The 21864-nt window shown below is 34.9% G+C and overlaps 2 protein-coding genes across 6 annotated transcripts; both read right to left on the bottom strand.

The window, feature by feature from the left end:
• Positions 1-279: 279 nt before the first annotated feature.
• Positions 280-18502, bottom strand: LOC116712006 (phosphoribosyltransferase domain-containing protein 1-like). Of its 5 annotated transcripts, none has more exons than XR_004337395.1 (10): positions 13759-14179; positions 13510-13601; positions 12114-12220; positions 11866-12049; positions 9886-9951; positions 7648-7665; positions 6177-6259; positions 5866-5912; positions 4315-4491; positions 280-1774 (listed from the first exon to the last, which is right to left on the bottom strand). XR_004337395.1 is itself a non-coding variant. In XM_032551665.1 (10 exons), the coding sequence occupies exons 2-10, from the start codon at positions 13540-13542 to the stop codon at positions 1727-1729; spliced, it is 663 nt and encodes a 220-aa protein (XP_032407556.1). In that variant the 5' UTR covers positions 13543-13601; positions 18409-18502; the 3' UTR covers positions 280-1726. The 5 variants fall into 5 exon arrangements, 4 of the variants coding, with proteins under 4 accessions (XP_032407556.1, XP_032407557.1, XP_032407555.1 ...); XM_032551665.1 differs by lacking the exon at positions 13759-14179 and adding an exon at positions 18409-18502 and having other exon boundaries at positions 4415-4491; XM_032551666.1 differs by having other exon boundaries at positions 4415-4491; positions 13510-13596; positions 13759-14177.
• On the bottom strand, positions 17522-21720 carry enkur (enkurin, TRPC channel interacting protein). Its single transcript, XM_032551663.1, has 5 exons — positions 21150-21720; positions 20552-20697; positions 20254-20474; positions 19570-19707; positions 17522-18551 (listed from the first exon to the last, which is right to left on the bottom strand). Exons 1-5 carry the CDS (start codon positions 21227-21229, stop codon positions 18378-18380), a joined length of 759 nt encoding a protein of 252 aa, XP_032407554.1. The 5' UTR covers positions 21230-21720; the 3' UTR covers positions 17522-18377.
• Positions 21721-21864: the final 144 nt, after the last annotated feature.

Here is a 21864-nt window from a genome sequence, read left to right as displayed (position 1 = left end):
AGGAAGGCAAAGATGTGATGACAAAAAAGCAGAGGTTTTAACAGATTAAAATAACATGTTAGAGAAAAACATGATGCCAAAGAGTCAATGATTTTTTAAATTCAAGTGAAGTGATTTAAGTTTTATTTTTAAACTAAGGCAACATTTTTCTTGTACTGAAATTGTCTTTAAATGATACTGGAAATATTAGAAATAAAGTAGTATGAAAGGTTTAAGTTTTTACATTTGAGTATTTACACCCTTTTCTCCAATGACCCAAAAAACAAGCAAAAAGCCTTCTTGTGTCAAACTCTTTAATTATTACTCTGCAGAAACAAGTTGACATAAATGACATAAAATTGATGGCTTTAATTTGTTTGCAGTTAAATCCGTCAGTTATTCATTCCAAGCTCCAGGAAAAGGCAGCTAAAAGTTGAGTTAGAGTTTGAATAAAGTGGTGTAAAGACGGCAGTTTGAGGACAACGCCCACTGTGTTTTCCATGAGTCAGAGTGGGAAGCATCCAACAGCGAGGATGCCAAGGTCCATAAGCTCCCTCCATCTGTCACCTATGTCCTCTTGTAGTGAACAGCTTTTCTTTCTTCATCTTTTCGGTCCCTCTGTTCATCTCAACAAAGAATTAGTAATCCAATTTTAGCATCATTTTGTATTCTAGGTGGGCAGAGTATCCAAAAATTATATTCAAATAAGAGTAGCACTACTACAACATAGTTTTAGTCTGGTAAAAGTAAAAAGTATCAATCCAAGAATTACTTTAGAGTAAAAAAAGTATATAAAAATTACATCATAAGACCCAAATATAAAATTAAATGGAAATTTTAAGGACAAAGAATGACAATAATTCATATAAGTAGCAAAAATCTATATTTTAAGTCATTAAATTATAGGATTTTTTCAAAGTTGTCCATCTCAATGGACATCAGGAGTTATTTTATTATATAGTGTTACCATGCAGAGTAAAAAAGTATCTGTAAGCATTTTATAACTTATTTGAGATTTCATTTATCTTTATATGAGTATAATCTCTCAGACTTTGTTAAAAGGGAATAAGAGTTAACTGGATAAAAATGTAAATAAAAATCAGGTCTGAAGGGGTTAATAATATTTGTTTGAGAATCTGAAACATTTACTGTGTGACAAAGGCCTGTCGCAATAAATCAATCAATGAAACAATCGCATAATAAATTAAAACAAGCTCAATAATTTGCATGATTTATTTTTTCTCTTTTTATATAAAAAATTAAACAAAAGTCTTCAATCAGTGCTTTGGTTTTAACTAGACCTTATTTTATTAAGGATAATTTTGTTTACAGAGACTTCATGATTCGTTTTATTTGTTACTTCTGTTTGGTTCATTAATTTGAATATTTAAAATATCTTCCAGTGACAGAGTAAAATATGTATTGATCTTTCAGAATGAGTTCTTTCATTATTATGACATTACCATATAAAAATTAAAATGATCTTCAAACAATATTAGTGTTTATCGCAAGAACTTCAGGGACAGTTTATTGTCCAGCAATTTGTTTTTTTATTGTGGCAGTCCTAGTGACAAAAAAAGCAAAAAGGAAGTCAATATATATAACCATATTACAAATACAATTTATCTGAACCACATGGAAATATGTAAAAAAACAAAACAATATTAATAATTACAGTTAAACACAGCCACAGTGCTGAAAACGGCTAGAATATTTATAACAGTGCATAATTAATGGATTTAATTCTCTAAATCTTGTACTTCATCTTTCCCGTTTTGCTGATGACGCAGATGTGCTGAAAAGAAAAAAGAGGGAAAAGATTAGTGTGTCCCAAATAATGTTAAATTAGCTGCGTTTACGCTTCGTTCATTGGCTCTTTGCATGTGACGTCACGCTCTCCAGAACGCCGCCATGACGGACATCAAAACAACCAATGCGATCCTTTAAAGCTTGTCTAAAAACCGACATCTGTAACATAATACCATAATAATAACATAATAAAATCAATATTCAGTTGATCTCACTTTATAAGTTATCATATGCGCGGTCGGCAGCACAAACAGACAAGGATGCAAAACAAACTTGTCATTTTATTGTATAACTTTTAATGAGGAAAGATACGGCAGTGATGGAAAGCAGCCGTCAATAATAATGACTGTCAGGGGCGTGCTGTGGTGGCGCAGGGGGTTAGCACGCCCCACGTTTGGAGGCCTTAGTCCTCGACGCGGACGTCGCGGGTTCGACCTTTACCGCATGTTTCCCCCCCTCTCCTCACCCTCCTTCCTGTCTGCCTACTGTGGAAAAAATACGAGCCACTAGCGCCGCAAAAACTCTTCGGAGAAAAAAAAAAAATAAAATAATGACTGTCAGCGCTCGGTGTAACCGCGGGTTAGCAGCAAACACTTTTTACAAGGTAAGACGACTAATGTTCTTATACTTTATTAGTAAGCATAATTAGAAAGATATCAAATATCGCATTATGGAGAAGGTATGCATCTAACCATTAGTAACCATGGAAACAATGCCAAGTCGTCATGTAGCATAGGATGTATGGAAAAAATTGGTTAGCATCTCGTCTTCTGTACGTTTTTAAGGCCGCTCCGGTTTAAGGGGAAACAGTGTTCATGACATAGTGATATAAATAAAGTGTTGTGAATTCAGGCAGTCTGTAAACACACTTTTGTAAACACCGCCGTCTATGAGCCCCAACCAGGTGTGTTACGTTCACAGACAAATTAGCTCAACTCGAACAAGCAGAAGCCACGAATAAACTGGAAAAAACTACTTAGGAAAACAATTTCAGTCGCTCTGTTCAATGTTCCCGTTCCTCACTTCCGACGGCCATCATGGAGCCTCCAATGAAAAGTGACGTAGTTGCAAAGGGTCAATAGAAAGCAACTTTCCATTTTGCATAAAAGCAAGAACACTCCATCTACAGGAATAAATTGTGTAAAATCTGGAGTCATTTGAAAGCAGGCAATGTGATCTATAGACGTCCATTAATCTAACTCTGAGTCCCTGTGGGGGAGCGCTTTATTCGTTCTTCTTCGGTGGGATGAGGACAGATAGGAGGGTAAACCTGAACTCTGTCTGATAATGAGATTCCAAACCTCCACATTCCACATTTCGGTTTTTCAAACTTTCGCGATGAGATATAACGCCCCCTCAAACATGCATAAGAGCCACATACAGTGCAAATATGCAGCACATAACGTTCTGGGAGTGAAGTTAGCCTTTCACACCGGCTAACTTGTGAGATGTTACAAGTTAGGCTAGAGCTGAATATCAGTTCACATGTCTGCAAATGAAAACAGAAAATATCCCAAAGATTTCTACTGACTGATTTCTGACCTGAAATAAACGTCCAGGTTTGGAAAAAAGAGCACAGAAAACTGTTATTTTTATCTGAAAGACAAATTGGGTAAAATGAGGAAATAAATCATTATTTCATGAAATTATTTGCAAAGGTTTACACAGGATGAAACACATAATTGGCATGTAGCTAGTTTATCTAACAATAGATAAACTAGAAAATGTGAAACTAATCTTAATACCATATATTGATTGTTATTTTATCTATTAACTAGAATAAACATCATATATATTTCAAGCCTAGTTGAGTTAGTTGAGTAATTTGCTGTAAAATGTTGCCCACACTGCAAAAACACCACATTTTTACCAAGTTTCTAGTGCAAATATGTTAATACACTTGAAATAAATCAACTTACAAGTAACTTTCAGTGAGAAATAGGAGCTTGTTTTAAGTCAATTTCTTAATAACAACGAAAACATTTTAGTTCCACTTTATTTTACTTATAAGAGGGAAAAATGTTTTGTTAAAAGTGAAATAATCGGTCAGTGGAATAAGTACTTTGTAAAAAAATCAAGATTAAGGAATTATTTACTTAAAACAATCTCCTTTATCTTGCTGAAAAGTTTCTTGTGAGTTGAAACTAAGATATTTGAACTAGGAACTGCACCAAAATACTTGGTAAGATTTTGTGTTTTTGCAGTGAAGTGTATTTTTGAAACCTCTGTAACATTAATGAATGTTTTCTTTTAGCTTCCATGTCAGCAGAATTAGTTTTTCTTACAAGCTACTTCTGGTTTTACCTGTAATGGACGTCCATGCCACTAAAACGGACTGTGAAAATCAAATAGTTCGAAGGTAATAAAGCAGACCCTCCCTGGATGTTTCTGTCTTTCAAACAAGTGTACTCTCACAAACCACTCTTATAAAACGCAGCAGCTGCATGTAAAACCTCCTCAGCCAGGGAGGATACCTGTTGGGTGAGTTTGGATTTCACAGAGGAGGAGAGAACCTCTTTGATTTACCGTGTTTGCTCTCCCGCCTCCGCCTCTTTCATCTCTTTTTCTCCACAGCTTTTCAGAAGGTCACGAGGTTAGCAGCAGCAGCAGCAAACTCAGGACTTACGTTCAGGTCACGGAAGTACTCGTTGTAGTCCAAGGCGTAGCCAACCACGAATCGATTGGGGATTTCAAATCCAACATCTGCCAAAGCAAACAGATGTCTGAGCCAACGTGTTGCGATCAAGTGGATCAAAATACAACTACATCTTTTACTTATAGTTTCAAAAACATGCGTATTCTTTTTCTTAAAACTTATTTTTATTTGTTTTCATTTAACTGAGACCTGATACTGTAACTTTTCTGTTGTGACGTTTACTTTTCTCTCTATCAACTTATTCCATTGTGTGTTTTGTACAGCACCGTGGTGCAGCCTTAACTTGTTTTTAAAAGTGCTATATAAGTAAATTTGACATTGACTTGTTCATATTTACAGATGTAGCAAAGACAAATGCGATGGAGCATTTTAAGCTTGTGTAATCTGCTAGCCTGCGGGACAAGAATAACTGTATGTAGCAGACTGAGAATTAAAAAATTTAAAGTGGAAGAAAAAAAAAGCAACTGAAAACAATCGCTTTGTAAAGAAAAATGTCAGACTTGGAACAAAAAACATGTTACCTGAAGTATACAGACTCAAACAAAGGCAATTTGCTGAACATATTCAGAGCAGTAATTAAGCCTAAACTGTTGATTTTAAGATAAAAACAACTTTTATCTATAAAAGTAGATCTGTAGATGTTTTAACCAAAACTCCTCAAATGGCCTCATAGTTCCAGGTTCTTCTGGTTCACATTTACTAAAAGAATGCTATGTTATTGTATTTTAGGTAATAAAATTATTATTTTCTCATTTTAAAAAGTATCTGAATAACTATTTGGATTCTTTTTTAATTTGAATTCTGTATAAAAAATGGCTAAGAAATATCTGTAAAATGTGACATTTTTGTATCCGATTAATCGATTAATCATCAGGAAATTAGATTAATTGATTACTAAAATAATCGTTAGTTGCGATATATACATTATGCATTTAAGATTAAAAAAAAAACTTTTGCCTATAACATGTTTTACCCAAAATGCCTCAAGCGGCCTCCTAGTTTCAGCTCCACCTGGTTCAGATTTACTAAATGTTATTGAAAAATGCAATTTTAGGCAATAAAATGTTTATTTTCTTATTTTAAAAAGTATTTGAATAATTGTTTATTTGGATCTTTTAACGTATTTCTTATTTTGTATAAAAATGAGAAAAAAAATTCTGTAGAATGTGCCATTTTTATATCCGATTAATCGATTAATCATCAGAAAAATTGATAGATGAATTGATTACTAAAATAATGATTAGTTGCAATACATATATTTTGCACTTAAAATACCTTTGTCTGTAGATATGTTTCAACTAAAAAGCCTCAAGTGGGGGGAAAAAATGGCCACTATTTTAAATACAGTTAATCGATTAAAAGATTAATCATCAAGAAAATTGATAGATTAACTGATTATTAAGTTGTAGAAAAATACTTACAGTCTGTCAGACTTTCAGTCATGTTAGAGAGCCTCTTCACCAGCAGACTGAAACACATCAATCACTGTTAATTAATTGACTTCTTGTTGATTTATAGATTTGACCGGATAAGTTTCTGCTTTTCTGTCATAAACTAAAAAGGAAATAAAGCTCTACAATAAGCCATGTGTGCAGCAAGATTATAATCTTCTCTCTAATCTCTGTAAAAGCTGCCCACAGACACAAAGTGACATCTTGTCCTCCTGCCCATCATGCGCTCGGCATTTCCCCCACAGTGGAAAAACTTTGGGACGACTGAGACGCCGACTCACCCCGCGACCTTGACCATCTTGGGTTCAAAGGTCTCCACATGCTTCAGAAGAGCCTTCATGGTTTTTCCTGTGTCGACGATGGCCTGAGGGAAGGGAAGAGCAGAGGAAGCCGGAACAACGAGGGAGGAAGGGAGGGATCCGGATCATTGAGACCAGAGATATGAAGATACAAAGAATGGCAGATGGGTTTTTTTCTCCAGAAAGTTTCCTGATACTGGAAAACTTCCACATTTCTGTGAATGTTTGTTTTGTTAACGCCCACCACGAGAAAAGAAACCAGAGGAAACCTCCATTTTTATCGAAAGTATCACATCAGAAGATGTTCTTTAATATTCTTATAGATTACATGTTCTTAATTTATTCACTGACTTTTCCTGTATTTTTGTACATAAAAGGTTTTGTATGTTTGTCATCGGAGGTGGGTAAAGTACACAAAAATTGTACTCAAGTAAGAGTAACACCACTTCAACATATTTTTACTCAAGTAAAAGTTAAACGTAACATCCAAGAAATTACTCAAGCTACTGGAATAAAATTAATATTTTTAAATTGAAAATATTTCAATTTTAATATTTTAAAAATATTTAAATAAATGTACCTAGACCAAATTAAATAAATGTATTTAAATAAATTTAAATATTCGAAAAATATTTATGTTTAAATATTTAATAAAATTACGTTATCAGCTGCATCTGATGCATTCACTTATTACTTACTTGTTAGTAACTTTTCAGACAGTAGTGGGAGATTGTTTTGACTAAATAATTTCTTAATATTGATGAAAATGTACTTGTTTTGTTGGTAGATCATTTTACTTACAGCAATCACTTTTTTCCATGTTATAAGTGAAATAATCTGCTAATGGAACTGGTACTTTTTCATCAATATTGAGGAACTACTTACTCAAAACAAGCTCCTATGTATTGGTAAACATGTTACTAGTAAGTTAATTTTGTCTTATTTCAACTGGACTAAGATATTTGCACTAGAATCTAGACCAAAAATACTTGGTAAGATTTTGCATTTTTGCAGTGCATATTGTTGAAGTTTTTATATTTCTTGAGTTTTTTCACATCCTGACATGTTTAAACCACAAACTTTTGTGTATTTTATTTGGATTTTAAGTGATAGACCCAAACTACTTGCACATATTTGGTTGTGAAAACATGAATACTTTGTGTTTTATTTCATGTTTTCCATTGTAAAAAACAAGTTACTAATAATTATACACTTGGTTACAAAAAGTCATTCTTGAACTACAGTTGGAGAGCTAAACAAATTGTCCAAAGGCCACAAATGGCCCCCGAGCCACACTTTGGACACCCCTGTTCTATGTTGTGCAATCATCTAAAATGGCAATTAAAATACCCTGAAGTTTCTGGTTGAAATGTGAAAAAGTTGCAATTGGTGACAAACAAGACAAGCAAATTAATTTCACGTCATAAATAAAAACTACGCAGTTTATACTCACCTCAACAACGAGCACACTCTGGGTCGCATGTAAAACAAGTAAGAGGTAGAAAAATATCAGCAAGTCATCCTTGAATTTTCACACTGTTCAAGCAAAGCGAGAATAAAAGCAAGGCTGTTTCCATGGGGGGTTTCTATGGCAACAAAGTTGGCTGCATCTTCACTGTCTTAGCTAAAAAAATACAGACGACTCTTTCAGTTCTCCGCTGTAATGAAACATCTGTTTTCTACAATGACCAGAAGTCACCAGAGTGACCGGGCGCTGAGCGATTGCCCCGCTGCTTCTGGGTTTTCCGACGAATGCTTCTTCTTCTGGCTGTGAGGACTCTTTGTGAGCGTGTCTATGGTTTAGGGAGAGCGATCGGAGAAAATGCAGACAGCTGGCCAATTTTTATTCAGTCTGTACCTGAAAAGCTTCACATCATGTTTTGAGACACTGAACTAATGGGGCCAAGTTAAAGAAACTCAGTGCCTTAATGTGAGCTGGATGGGTTAACGATTTAGGTTTTTATCGATTTTATTTATTATGTTCTTAAGATGTCGCTAACATTAAAAATACTCAGCACTACCATTATTGGGTATTGAATTAATAAATATATGAAAAAAAAATAAGACAATAAACTTTCAAAAAACAAGTACTTGTGGGACTTTTAAAATACTGTTTTTTGCTTTCAGCGCGGCATTGCTAATGCTAGCTTTTACTCAAATAGGTACAAAAAGTGGAAACTCATTTCTGCTAGAGCTAAATTTATTTTCTTTTAATAAACACTATGGCCAGTTACACCAGTTGTTGCCTCTCTTTTATTTTAATAAACGATATACAAGAACTTGAAACTGCTACTTTTCTAACTACCAGTAGCAGCTCGTTGCACTGAGGTGCTAATGTTAGCTTGTACATAAACACAAAGAACTCATACATTTGATCTCAACTGATTTATTTACCTTTTTCTGTGTATTATTCTCTCAGCAATAAACAGATAACCTCATGAGTAACTGTATTATGTGAAAAGCAATTACTTATTGGAGGTTTCATTTATAACTTTTTCTCAAGAGCTAGCTGTGCTGCCCTGCTAATGCTAGCTTGTACAATGAGTTGAGAATCATCATGAGGGTCATAATTAGTATTTTGTTTGCTAATTAATAAACAAATCATGAGAAACCCTAGGAGTATTTGTGTTATTTCTGAAGCAATGGCTCAAACTATATTTAAAATGGTTTTTTGTAATGTCTTGTGGCAGCTAGCTGTGCTACAATGATGGTAGGTTGTATGTAAACAAGGATTTAAAGAGAAAATTTAGTTTCTGCTGTATTATGTTATTTATTTCCTCTTCCAAGTCTTAAACAAACCCACATATTATGGTATGAGTTTAAAAATAGCAACACTGTAGTTTTAAAACAGCTACTTTTTAAAATGACTTAATTCTTCTATTTTATTGCATAAGGGACAGGAGGTATAAAGTCAACAGTTTTTCCTGTTGATGGCGACAACCTTTCTGCTTTTAGCCACAGGACTATACAGTGTAGGCATGTTTGTGCTCCCATTCAGCTGAGGTTGTAACATTTCTGCCCTGATTCATCAGTCTTTCCTGACAGCTCTTCAGGGTTACAAGCTCAGTAAATGTACGGTAAGAGGCCAGACGTCTGTCCAGAAAGGTCCGATTAATATCTAGCCGGGTGCAGAGAGAGAGAGGCAGTTTAGTAAAGAGGGACCAGATTGACAAGGAGGAAAGTTTCAGAGAGTTTGGTAGTTTCTGTCCTCAGAATGGGCAACTGGATTGACAGAGAGACCAATAGGATGGATGAATGGATGAACAGATGGAAGGATGGATGAATGGATGGATGAAGAGACCAATAGAATGATGGATGGATGAACAGAGGGAAGGATGGATGGATGAACAAATGGATGGATGAAAAGACCAATGAATGATGGATGAACAGATGGAAGGAAGGATGGATGGATGAAGAGACCAATAGAATGATGGATGGATGGATGGATAGGAATATAATAAATTTCCTATAAAGTCATTAAACTCAAACCAGAACCAGGAAATCAATATTTAACACGAGACAAAAGGAACAGGAAGTAAAGCATTGATACCCAAATATTTCCAAAGCATTGTTTTCATTCTTCACATTATTCCAGCTTCAGTCTGAACCCCATGTCAACATCTCACAAGTCTAACAGCGCCCTCTTCAGGCTGGGAGTACACTGAACCGGTAAAATATGCATAAAACAAACCTTTCCACGTAGAAAAGACAGATCACTGCTTCCAATGATGTGAAGGTCCTCTGTTGATTGGTCGTTCTGGAGGAAACACAAGATCTGACTTTTAACTATTTCACAAAGACCCATGATGATCATTAATTTCTTTAGTTAATTTATATTTTACCCAATCTAACAATGGAAGCTCCATTTTACATGAATTATGGGAAAATATTAACATAAACAAAAATTTGCATCTTCTGTGTTGTGTTCTTCTGCACTGCAAAAACACAAAATCTTACCAAAAACTTTTTGTCTAGTTTCCAGTGTAAATATGTTTTAGTACACTCGAGATAAGATAACTAGCTTACAAGTAGCTTTTCATTGAGAAATAAGAGCTTATTTTAAGTTAAAATTGATTTTTTAAAAGTCCTAGATCTACTGGTAGTTTCTTTCAATTATAACAAGAGATTTTTCCAATATTATGTCAGATTTTTATTATATTATTGTTGAGGTTTTGTGTTTTTGCAGTGTTTAGGCAGCTTTTTTATTTTGGGTTTCCATGAGGAATCATGATAGTGGACAAGAAAAAGTAAGAATCATATCCTAATAGTATCTGAAAATGATTTACTGGGTAAATTTAAGGGAAAATATACAGCAAAGATTTAAGAGAGGATATTTTATAATAATCTATTTTATGCTACATACTTGAGCTCTGTTATTTTTTGTATTTTTCAAAGGTTAAATTAAAGACATGTCTGAAAACGGTCTGACTGAAAATGAATGAGAAAGTCGAAGCTACACTACAAGATTACAAAACGTTTTGTGAGCAAAAAACAAGCAACAATAGGTGATGCTGCTCATTTAAACTTTTTATGTAAAGAAAAACAAACAACCCAAAACAAAAAATAAGGTTCTTGACCTTGTCTGACTCAGAAAACCTGTCATCTTCTCTTGTGCAGGAAAGGGAGTGAAAGGAATGTGGCCACATGCAGGGAAACATAATTCAGACGTGTGCCAAAAACACACCATAAAATAACATCGTCCAGATGACAGCGTTCAAAATCACTCAGTGATATCACTGTAAAGACATCTTTATCATTCCCCAGAGCTGTTTTTCTTGGCAAAAACAGATGAATCTATCTATACTGGCAGGATTGTGTTTTTACTCCCAAAGCCTTGAAATCATTCCTCACCAAACCGGAACAAGAGTGACACCTGGTGGTCAAACATTGATGTGTTCACGCTGCAAAAATAAACATTTTACCAAGTTTTTAAAATAGTTCCTAGTGAAAAATCTTACTACACTTGAAATAACACAAAAATAACTAACAAGTAACTTTTCAGAAAGACATAGGAGCTTGTTTTGTCAATAATTCTTTAATATTGATGAAAAAGTACTAGTTCCAATTTTATTTTACTTGCAACAAGATATTTTCCCCAAATTAAAGAATTATTGATTAAAACAAGCTCCCATATCTTGCTGAAAAGTTACTTGTCAGCTAGTTTTGTCTTATTTAAAGTGTAATAAGGTATTTGCACTGGAATCTAAACCAAAATACCTGGTAAAATATTGTGTTTTTGCAGTGTAAAATCTAAAATAATACCTAAAATGTAAATTTAATAAATCTAAACCAGGAGGAGCTGAAACTGCCACATGGGGAATTTTGGCTATTTTTTATATACAATGGTGTTTTTACTTTAAATGCAATAAATATAAATATATATAAATATATACCATATATGGCTTATTTACTACTCTGAATATGTTGGGGGGGTTTTGAGTAAAATATTCCAGTTAACGATTAATCAGTTACAAAATTAGTTGACGATTATTTCAATGAACGATTAATCACGATTAATTGGACCAACACTACTCAAAACAAAGCTTGGATTTTTCTAAATATTTTTGTTTCTGCAACAAAAAATTAATTTATTTAAAGTTTTTATCCAGATCATTACCAGAGGAAAGTACAAGCTGTAACCGTAAGAGCTTGTTTCCATGAGTTTGCCTACCAGGTAACTCTTCAGGCGGATAAACTCCACCTGGGTCTCCAGGTACCGGTTGGAGCTGCATCCCAGAACCTTGATGAACTCCACCAGATCTGCACAGAACTTGTATCCTCCCTTCAGAACGCACAGCACCATGATCTTACTGTCCTCAAAGTCCTCCATGACGTACCGGGCCAGGCGCTCTATCCTTAGAAGGAGGAGAAAACCACACAGTAGGAGATGGTTTACCGACACATCATGTGTGTTCGTACCGGTTCATGATGACTCCGTGGGGAATGTAGACGTTCTCAATGTCGTCGTGGTAATGCTCAGGGTAGGTGAACAGATCCAGGTTGTAGCCAGGCCAGTCATCTTTGATCTGGAACAGGCAGCAGAGAGAATACATGAGTAAATACAACAGCAGCTTCCCGCAAATCAATCAGGTGGCATTTTAAAGCAGATCACCTGGAAGCTCCCACCGAAAGTGATACGTGCCATTGAGACCAACGAAAAAGAAAATATATGGACACTCTTAACCAATGTGCGATACAAAGACACATGAACGAAATGGCTACTGTTGGGATTGACCCGTATGAAACGGGGAAGGAGAATATGTCCAAGGACTTGGACAAGCTGCGTCCGATCTTATAAAAATTTAACAAATGAACAACATGTAGGAGCTTCACCTGAAACCCATGGCCGCATAGAATCAATGTTTCAACGGATTTGTAAAGGAAGTACGAAAACTTCCTGTGAATAACAAGAAGGTTCTGGTGACTGGCAGAGTAAGTACATGTAGTAACAAACACGTAGGCTACATGTCCGCCTTAGCTAGCAAATAAAAGCTGCAGTAGCTAAGCTAATGTTGCTAATTCGGCAGTTAAAAACTACAGTAAATATCGTTGATATTTATCATGGTATTACACAGAGATGAGTAGAGTACTCAAAAATTATTAACGAGTAATAGTTGTAATGTACTTAAGGAACAATCACAGAGCTAGTTCTAAGCTTGTGGCTTGTTTATTGTTGTCATAGCAACTCCATAGCAACCGAAGTTCGCAGTGTGACGAGAATTATGTTTGTACCGGGTAAGATGATGGAAAACATTACTGAAAAGACTAAATGCCTTTTTAACACAACAGTTGATTATCTGCAAAAGGAAAAAAAAAACACCTTTATGTTTTTAAATTTTACTTTCAGTGAGCTGGACTTCCTTGTAAACTTTTTGTTCGTAAAACGTTGCGTGAGCTTTCTGGATTTTTAATGTGTCACGTATTTAATTTCCTGTATTTTATTTGAAGACATTTTCAAGAGTTCTTCAGATTTTCTCAACATTCACTGCAAAAACAAAATCTTACAAAGTAATTTTGATCTAGTTTCTATTGTAAACACCATAGTACACTTCAAATTAGACAAAACTAACTTTTCAACAAGAAACAGGAGCTTGTTTTAAGTAAATAATTGCTTAAAATGGACAAAAAGCACTTGATCCATTAAAGGGGTGTATGGCAAGCCCCAATAATTAAACAATTATTGTTTGGCTTGACAAAAAAGTCCAGAAAACTACTGATCAGAACTACTTTAAATATTACAATAAATTCTAGCTGCTTGGACTCAACATAAAGAGTTTTGGTTTACAACATTTGGAAAGTGAGCATAATAACCTACCACAATTCCTCTTTTTACTCTCATTTCATCCATTTGCTGTGGTGACGACACGGTAAAATCAGCCGTTGTTGTGGTAAAGAGGCTTTTCTATCCTTAGAGGAAACACATCAGAATAGTTCAGACAAGAAGATAAAAGCATGACTTAAGTTGAAAATAGTTCAAGTTTTTCTTAAAGATCACATTTAATTAAGTAAAATAATCTCCAAAGCAATGCCAAGCAGTTTCTAATCTATTATAACTAAAACTTACCAGTTTGTTGAGCGAAGAGGAGGAAACTTTGTTTTCCAGAGTTAACCAGAGAAATCCTGTCCACCCAGCAACATGGGCAGCACGATCACGCTCAAGTCATTTAGGTAAAAGAAAAGCTTTGTTTTGAGGAGAGTTATGCTGGTTAATCAGCCTCATGTGATTCCAAGGAGGCGGTGGGGTGGATGTATTCAGGGACAATATTTAAATCTGGTAATTATTTCTACCACAGAACCCATCAAATGTGCAACACAGGTGAAAATGTTCCGTATTCCATTACTGAGTGAGTCCTATATTATAATATTGCAACAATGAAGAACTGTTTGTAAAGTGAATCAAAAATTATCGGAAATAATTTGGGTTTTATTGGAGAAAATTAAAACTTCATATTTCAAAGTCATATTTTCACCACTTTGTTTATAACTAACAGTTTCAAACTAAATATGCAATTAGCAAGCAAATATTTAGTTAGACTAAATATTTAGCTTGATAACTATCTATTTAGCTAACAAGCTAAATACTTAGTTGTCTTTTAAGAATGGTCCACAAGTTGATGCTTTGCAAATGTAGTTTGAGAGAATTAAAGCGAACTTATTATGCAGAATTCACATTTTGTACAATTTTATACTTCCATTTGGGTCTCAACTGCTTCTAAAAACAGTCCAAGTGCTTATAAAGCATGTATGTTAAGTTATGTTTGTTTTTTGGTGTGTGGTAAATGGGTCATTTCAAAAACGTCCCAATTATTAAGTTACTTAGCAACCGAAACTGAGCTCCAGCACATTTGGTTGGATGGTTTTTCTGTTGTACAATGGCTGCTGGAAAATACAAGTGATTAGTTGTTGACTTACCATCAAGAAACAAATTGCTGCATTCTTGTTGGTTGCGTAGGAGGCTCCACTTCTGCTTTTCAAAGATGTACAGTTGTATTATTATGCATCTGTTTGCAGCCATTGTCACAGGAGTGCAATCTTTGAGATAGGGGACTTGGCTAACAGAAGATTATTTGTATTTACAGAGACAGGAGCTCAAAATAGACTGAACTGAGCAGACTAAAATCTGAAGAAAATTTTAACAAAAATGTAATGATCGTTTTGTGGAGACCATCTATCCTCACCTGCTCAGGGAAGCATTATAAGTGACCTTTAATGTTCGTCTGCTTTCCCAATTCAAATTTTGATCCAAGAGGAAGATCCAAATAGGTTAAAAATGTCCTCATTTTGTCACTCCTACAATTGTGTTTTAGTAATCAGTAAAGCATTTTTAGGCTTGAAGTCTCCAAAGATATTCCACTCTGGTCAGATACGTTAAACTTTCCCTCCAGAGGGGATTTCCCTTGTTCATTGCAGCCTGTTTTATCCATTCCACACAGTTTGAAGCAACAATCATCCATTCTTCAGTTGTGTTCTGTGGCTGCTGATGTGCATTAAGTTGAAAAATCAGAGGCAATGAGGGGGGATTAGTCACCTGATGTCACTAAAAGGTCTGGATGAGCTCAGCGGAAAAGGGTGATAAATAACGACAGGCTTTGTTTGGGGCCCCAGGGTTGAAAATAAACACGATTCATCGCAGCACAAGTCTGGAAACGATGGAAACTCTTTGTTCTTTCTTGAGTTTGTCATCATTCAGCGCAGATTGTTTGAAATGCCGGCATCTTTCCTTGTTTCAGCAAACGTCTGAATGGAGCATCACAAAACCACAAACCATTAACTGAATTAGATTAAAACTGTTTAGGTTTTTAAAGTTAATGGGAGGATATTTTCAGTTTTACCACTGTGCAACTTTATTTCAAAAAGGGAGACTTGGCAATAAAGCTGTAAAGTAGCATTTATTTTGTAGCACAGCTTTAGCAATCACAGAAAATAACTGCATAAATACAAAAAATGTATAGAGGAGAACGAGGTTGGTTATCGCACCTTTTACTTTCATCTAAAAATAAATTCATATCTTTTTTTTTTTAAAGATATGAAACAACACATATGACTTGTTCCTATAATGTTTTAATGAAAAATAATTTTGGATGAAGGCTTCTAGAGAAAGATTACTTTTAATACAGTCTTTCAACTTACAACGCTTAATTTAGGGCTGAAACAATTAATTGAATTCATTGCGATTAATCAGTTGTTGAAATAATTGTCAACTAATTTGGTAACTGATTAAATGGAGGCCCAGAAAAATGGTTATTTGCTGAAAAAAAACATCTTCAAAGCAGCAATTAACCCAAAACTGGACAAAATACATTAACATTTTTGGATTTAAGATGAAAAACCTTCTTTGTCTGTAGATATTTTCTACCCAGAACTCATCAAGTGGGAGTTTTAGCTTCACCTGGTTCAAATTTTGTAAAAAAAAAAAAAAAAAGTTTATTAGCATCTTTCGCTATCCATTTATCAATCCTACACTGAAGTTTAGATTTTTTTAGCTGCAGATGCATCCTTTTCTACAAATGATAAAGCAATCAATGTAAGTGCATTTAGCCAAGAAAATCCCTTTATTCTTATTTAAAAAGGAATTAAAATATTTGTTTATTTGCCTTTTATAATGTATTTTAAATGTATGAAATAAGCTTCAGTGGTTTAATGAAAAATTTGCACAGTGTGTCCATTATTATAATCTGAATAACCGACTAATCGTCAGAATAATTGATTACTAAAACAGTCGTTGGTCGCAGCGCTGGTTTAATTTTATATATTCTCAACATTTCATATGCTGACAGAATATAAAGGCTATCCAAATTATAAAAAAGAGAATCAAATTGTCAGCAGCAGAGCAGAATATGGCCGACCCAAAACGCTGTAATTTTATTTTCTGGCTTTCTGAGTCATAGATTGGACAGACAAACCGAGGCGGTCCGGGAGCCGCCCATGTCTCACTGGGGCGGCCATCCACAGCCCGTCTCTTCATTGTTTTTAAATGTTGCTGTTTTTTTCTTTTCAGCTAAAGACAATCAAACGTTTTTAAATTTCCTGAGTAGTAATTTCTTTTCCAACATGTGACAACCAACCCCATCAGTGATTTTCTGTTAGCAAGTACATACTAAAAAGGAAAAAAACCAAACATATTTGTATATTAGAGCACTGCCTTTATACTTATATAGGTGTTTATTTCTAAAACCATTATTTAAAGATAAGTGCAAAAAAAACACAGAAAGAATCAAAAGTTACATTTTGTTGTGAAAAACATGAAGATGCTACATTCACACAGCAGGTTTTGGTAATCACTTTAGATTTTTTTTCCTGAAATTCGGTTGTTTTTCCACACTATTAATTAAATCACAATGAGACTTGTGAGTAAATGGTTTACAGCCCCGAACCGACCTGCATGAGCGAAGAAAATCATGATGCAGCATCGCTCTGTTTACCGGAGTAAAAACAGACACCACCTTTCATGCATTGATTTTAAAATGGCAGTAAATGTATGTCTTTCCTAGGCAGATAGTTTCATTTTATAGCACAATCAAGTAACTGTGTTAACTTTAGTTGCTATAAAAATGATATTTATATCAAATATGACTTGAAATTTAATGCCTTGAAATTGGGCCTCTGTCTCTTTAAGAAGCTTCTGCTCTTTCTGAAACTCCGCCTTTCGGAAGTCATCACAACATGGCTCCTCTGTTAACCCTTTAAACATGTTTTTACCAGCGTTTCACTGAGAAATAGCTGCTACACATATTTCACCAGATGTCTGCTAATTGCTGCTGGCTAGTCTGAAGGAGCTGAGTGGGACAGGGTTGCTCATCCTTTTTTTTTTTTTGGGTAATTGTTATTTTTGATATTTATTTTTGTTGTCTTTTATAAAGAAAAAATACAACTATATATCTGCATTTATTTTTTGAGGTGGAAACTCGAAACTCGAAGGCGAGGCTAAGTCCACCCAGGTATTTAGCACGGCTGAATGGTTGCTATGGAGACTCAAGGATTTCTCAAATATGAATGAAAGAATCAAAGCAATAATCCATGTTTTTGATGAAGGAATGACATTTTAACATGATTTGAAGCTCAAAAAAGTCAGTTTTACATAGTACTGTCCTTTTAACCTTTACTCAGCAACAACAGCTGACAATATCGTCACATAATCATATTAGGAAACATGAAGGAAGCTCATAAAAAGAAAACACAGCTAACAGAAACGGCTTTTTGAAGTATGTTTGAATTCATAATCAAAACCAAGGTGTGACTGTGATTTGAAGCACTGACTTCTTCTTTCATAATTATAATTTACAGTCATTGTTTTTGTCCGGATCTAATGCGTCTGGCATTTTTATGACTCATATCTCACATCAACGACATGAACGTCAGGTAAAATGTGCCATGACTGTCCAGACTGCAGACAGTTTGAAAACAATCAGAATATGAATTATTACAAAGCATGAAAGTAGAACAAATCTGATTCTGTTCTGATCCGATTCGAAATCGGGGCGTTCAGACTGAAAAAGTCGGATACGGGTCGCGTTTCCCTGCTGTGTTAATGTAACCACAGTTATCTCACCTCAATGTTGAGAGTCAAACTGCTGAAACAACAACGTATCTAATTTGTTAAAGCTATTTTGGAAATTCACACACCAACATTTTCTGCAGCAGCTCCCTCTACTGGTGAGATTTAGCGACCAAAACCATTCGTTCCTAATCGTCGTAAATAAAAATGGTTTTGAACCTTTCAAAGAAGCTGATGTCCTTCTCCAGTTGACTCATCTTCTCCTCCAGGTGGATCTTCCGGGTTTTCTTTGACGGCGTGTCGATGAGGAGAGGAAGGCCCTGATATTCACGGTGGAGTTCATCCCACTTCTTCTTCAGGCCCTTCAAGGAGAAGAGTCACATCACGGTCATGAATGTCCTTAAAGGGACGGTTGTGGCAAAATGTATTGATAAAATCTATTATCAAACTGCTAAAATACCAATAATAGCTGGGTCTTCAAATTACATTTTGTGATTCTTTTTGTGATTTTTTTGCAATCAAAATCACAGATTCTGTTTTTGTGGAGCTACTTTAGAAATCTTTTGCAATATTTATGTTTTACAAGAGAGTATTAGGGTCACGTGGAGATAATTTAAAAGAATGAAATCACAACTTTATTCTTTATTTTCATAAAATGACTGTTCTCAAAATTTTATTACTTTATTCTCATAATAATTTGACTTTACTGTCTTAATATTATACCTTTGTTCTCAAAATATTGTTACTTTATTCTCGTAAAAATACAAGTTTATTCTTGAAATACCATTACTTTATTCTGATATTATTTTGAATTTATTCTCGTACAACTTTATTCTTGTAATATTATGACTTTATTGTCAAAATATTGTGATTTTATTCTCACGATTTTATTTTAAAAACTTTTGTATTATTATTATGACCCTAATACTCCATTGTAATGCTTATGTATGACATAAATGTGACTTTTTGTTAGCATTGCAGTAGAAGAAACAAAGTGCTGCCACCTGCTGGTGGGAGTTAGCATCACTTATATCCAACGTTTTTTATCATTTTTACAGAAAATTTGCAATAAACGTAGAATTATGCATTACTGCATAATTAAAGTGTGGGGATCTAGAGTCTAGAGGGCCCATATTTGACTCTAGATCCTAGGCCTTGAGTTTGACACCTGTGGTCTAAATAAAAGATGTAAACATTAGCAGCTAAAAAAATTAGCCAAATTAGCTTTAAGCTAGTTTAGCTAAAAGCTAATTTTTGCATTAAAAAAATACATATTTCTGTGTTTACATGCCTCTGACTTCGTCAGTCTAATGCTGTTTACTTCAGCAGAGGTTTTAGATGTTGCAGTGACTCCCTGTCCTTCTAAAAACAATCGTGTACCTTCAGGACGGCCTGGTGTTCCTCCTCCGTTAGCCGCTCCAGCACATTCTGCTCCCCTGCCAGGCGCTGGTACTCCGCCTGGGCCTTCCGCTCGGCTTCACTGCGCAGCTGCAGATACGTCGGTACTTCACCGTAATCCTGCAGGTAGCAACACGAATCAGGGTTCTTACGCTTTTTACACAATAAACTTCAATAACTTTTCAAGCATTTCCAAGGTACACTGTAAAAAAAAAAAAAAAGTCTTTAGTTTAGGGTACAATGCTGACAGCTGTGGTTGCCAGAGTTTTACCGTACAAATATCAGAATTAAAATTTTATTGATCTTTGAGAATATGTTCTTACATTATTATGTCATTATTATTATATTACTTGAAAACTGTCTCAAAACAACAATATTATTGTTTATCGTAATAACTTTCGGGCCAAGCTTCAAATCTTTATTCTTTTCTTTTTGATAAACTTTACGGCCCCAATTTAGCTCCATACAATTTCTTCATCAGTTGCTAAACACAGAAGAGAAAGAAAAACTTCCAAAGAATGAGATTTACCCATTAAAGAGACACAACTATCAATACAAACACTCATCCAAGCTTTCTACAAAAAGTACACAAAGTTTAGAGACAGGATGAAGGAAAATATGGAGAGAAAATAGTCTCAAAATGCCTTTTCTCTTCATAGAAAATACCTTTTTCATGACGTATTTAGGGACAAGTCCAGAGTTCTCCAGGAGCTGTTTGTGTCCTTTCTTTGTGTCAACAGAAGTGGCTTTAGGCTTCATGGGAAACATGACAGAAGTCTGTGGGAAATCCCTTTTGGTTTGGATCCCCATCAGTGGTTTCTCGGTCCGCCTAGGGACCATTGGCTTCTTCACTGTGCAGGTCCGAGTCTTATGTCCATCTTCAGACTCTGTCCCAAAAGGAAATGCAGACGTCAGATTCACACCCCAACGGTAAATCCTCATACAGTTTGACAGACGGACTTACTCTCAGGTGGTTTGGGATGCTTCGAGTGTTTTTTCAGGTACTTATCCGGAGACGGCAATTCCACTTTTGGTGGTCCCATAGTCTTCTTCGCATCTTTGGTTAGCTTCTCCTCAAGAATGACAGCTGGCCTGAACTTGGATACATATCTTTATGGAGATTTCAGAACATAATATTACACCAAACAATCACTTCAATCCACATTCAATAAAATTTGAGGAGGAAACAACAAAAACTAATAAATGACTGTAACAACTTAAGAGAAATCCCACTTTTTACATTTGAGGTCAACAATAAGATAACATTTTAATCTCTCTTGTTGTCTTTGGTTTTAAAGTTGAGTAAAGATATTAAAAATGTGTCTTTTGCTTCCTTAGCTGAAAAAAATACCATGGTTCGACATCAGGAACTGGTTTCACTGGGAAATCAGTGGAACTTAAAAACCGAATTTTAAACTGTGATTTATGTCTGTACATTTAATATACCTAGACATTTGATGAGATTTAGATAAAATTAGATACATTACACTTGTCAAACCTCAGTATATCTTTTTTTTAAAGACATATTTTTTAAAACGCGTTTTATGATTTATAAAACTCACCTTGGTGGTTTTTTAATTTCCTCTTGCTCCTTTGGGATCCAGTCGTAGACGCTTCCTGCTGGGTAGATGGCTTCAGACATTGTTGGTAGAGTTGTGAAAACGCTACTTTAAAATATAAAAGCAGCTATCCAGGTCGTTGCTAGGCAACGGTACAACAAACGTGACATTCAGCAACACTCGTACAGCACTTGACTTATAAAACCACTGCGCTCAAAGCATAAAATTACTGTTAAAATATCTTAAACACTTAAATGTGACTTTTTAGAAATAACAGCTGTCGAAAAATTGTTAATACAACCGTTATTTTTGACAAACTTCTGTCGCCTTTGTTCCGAAAGCTCTAGATTCCCAGTTTTTAACGTGAACTTGAAAGCAGCAAATTATTCTTCCTGTTTGACGTAACGTGTCTAAGCGCTTCTGTACGTCAATGACGCCGCCATACTGTGGAGGTTAGACTTGTCAAAACTGTTGCAAGATTGCGCAGGAGAAATACAAATGTTGTCACTACTTATTATTTGTTCTAGACTCCGTGGTATCAACGTCGTTCAGTCACATTTTTATAAGAAAACATAATTTTATTCATGGTAATTACTTCTAATTTATAATTCATTCTTTAATATTTCTATCCAAACATCTTCAAATTTAGTATTTCTTCATTCCGTTAGAGTTGTTTTTAAATATCTCTGTTGTGGAATATGATCTTTAAAAAAATATT

The sequence above is a fragment of the Xiphophorus hellerii genome, chromosome 21, assembly GCF_003331165.1.
Source record: "Xiphophorus hellerii strain 12219 chromosome 21, Xiphophorus_hellerii-4.1, whole genome shotgun sequence".
NCBI classification, from domain to species: domain Eukaryota; kingdom Metazoa; phylum Chordata; class Actinopteri; order Cyprinodontiformes; family Poeciliidae; genus Xiphophorus; species Xiphophorus hellerii.
Note: the sequence above shows the minus strand (reverse complement) of the source record. Positions and strands in the feature narration are given on the sequence as shown.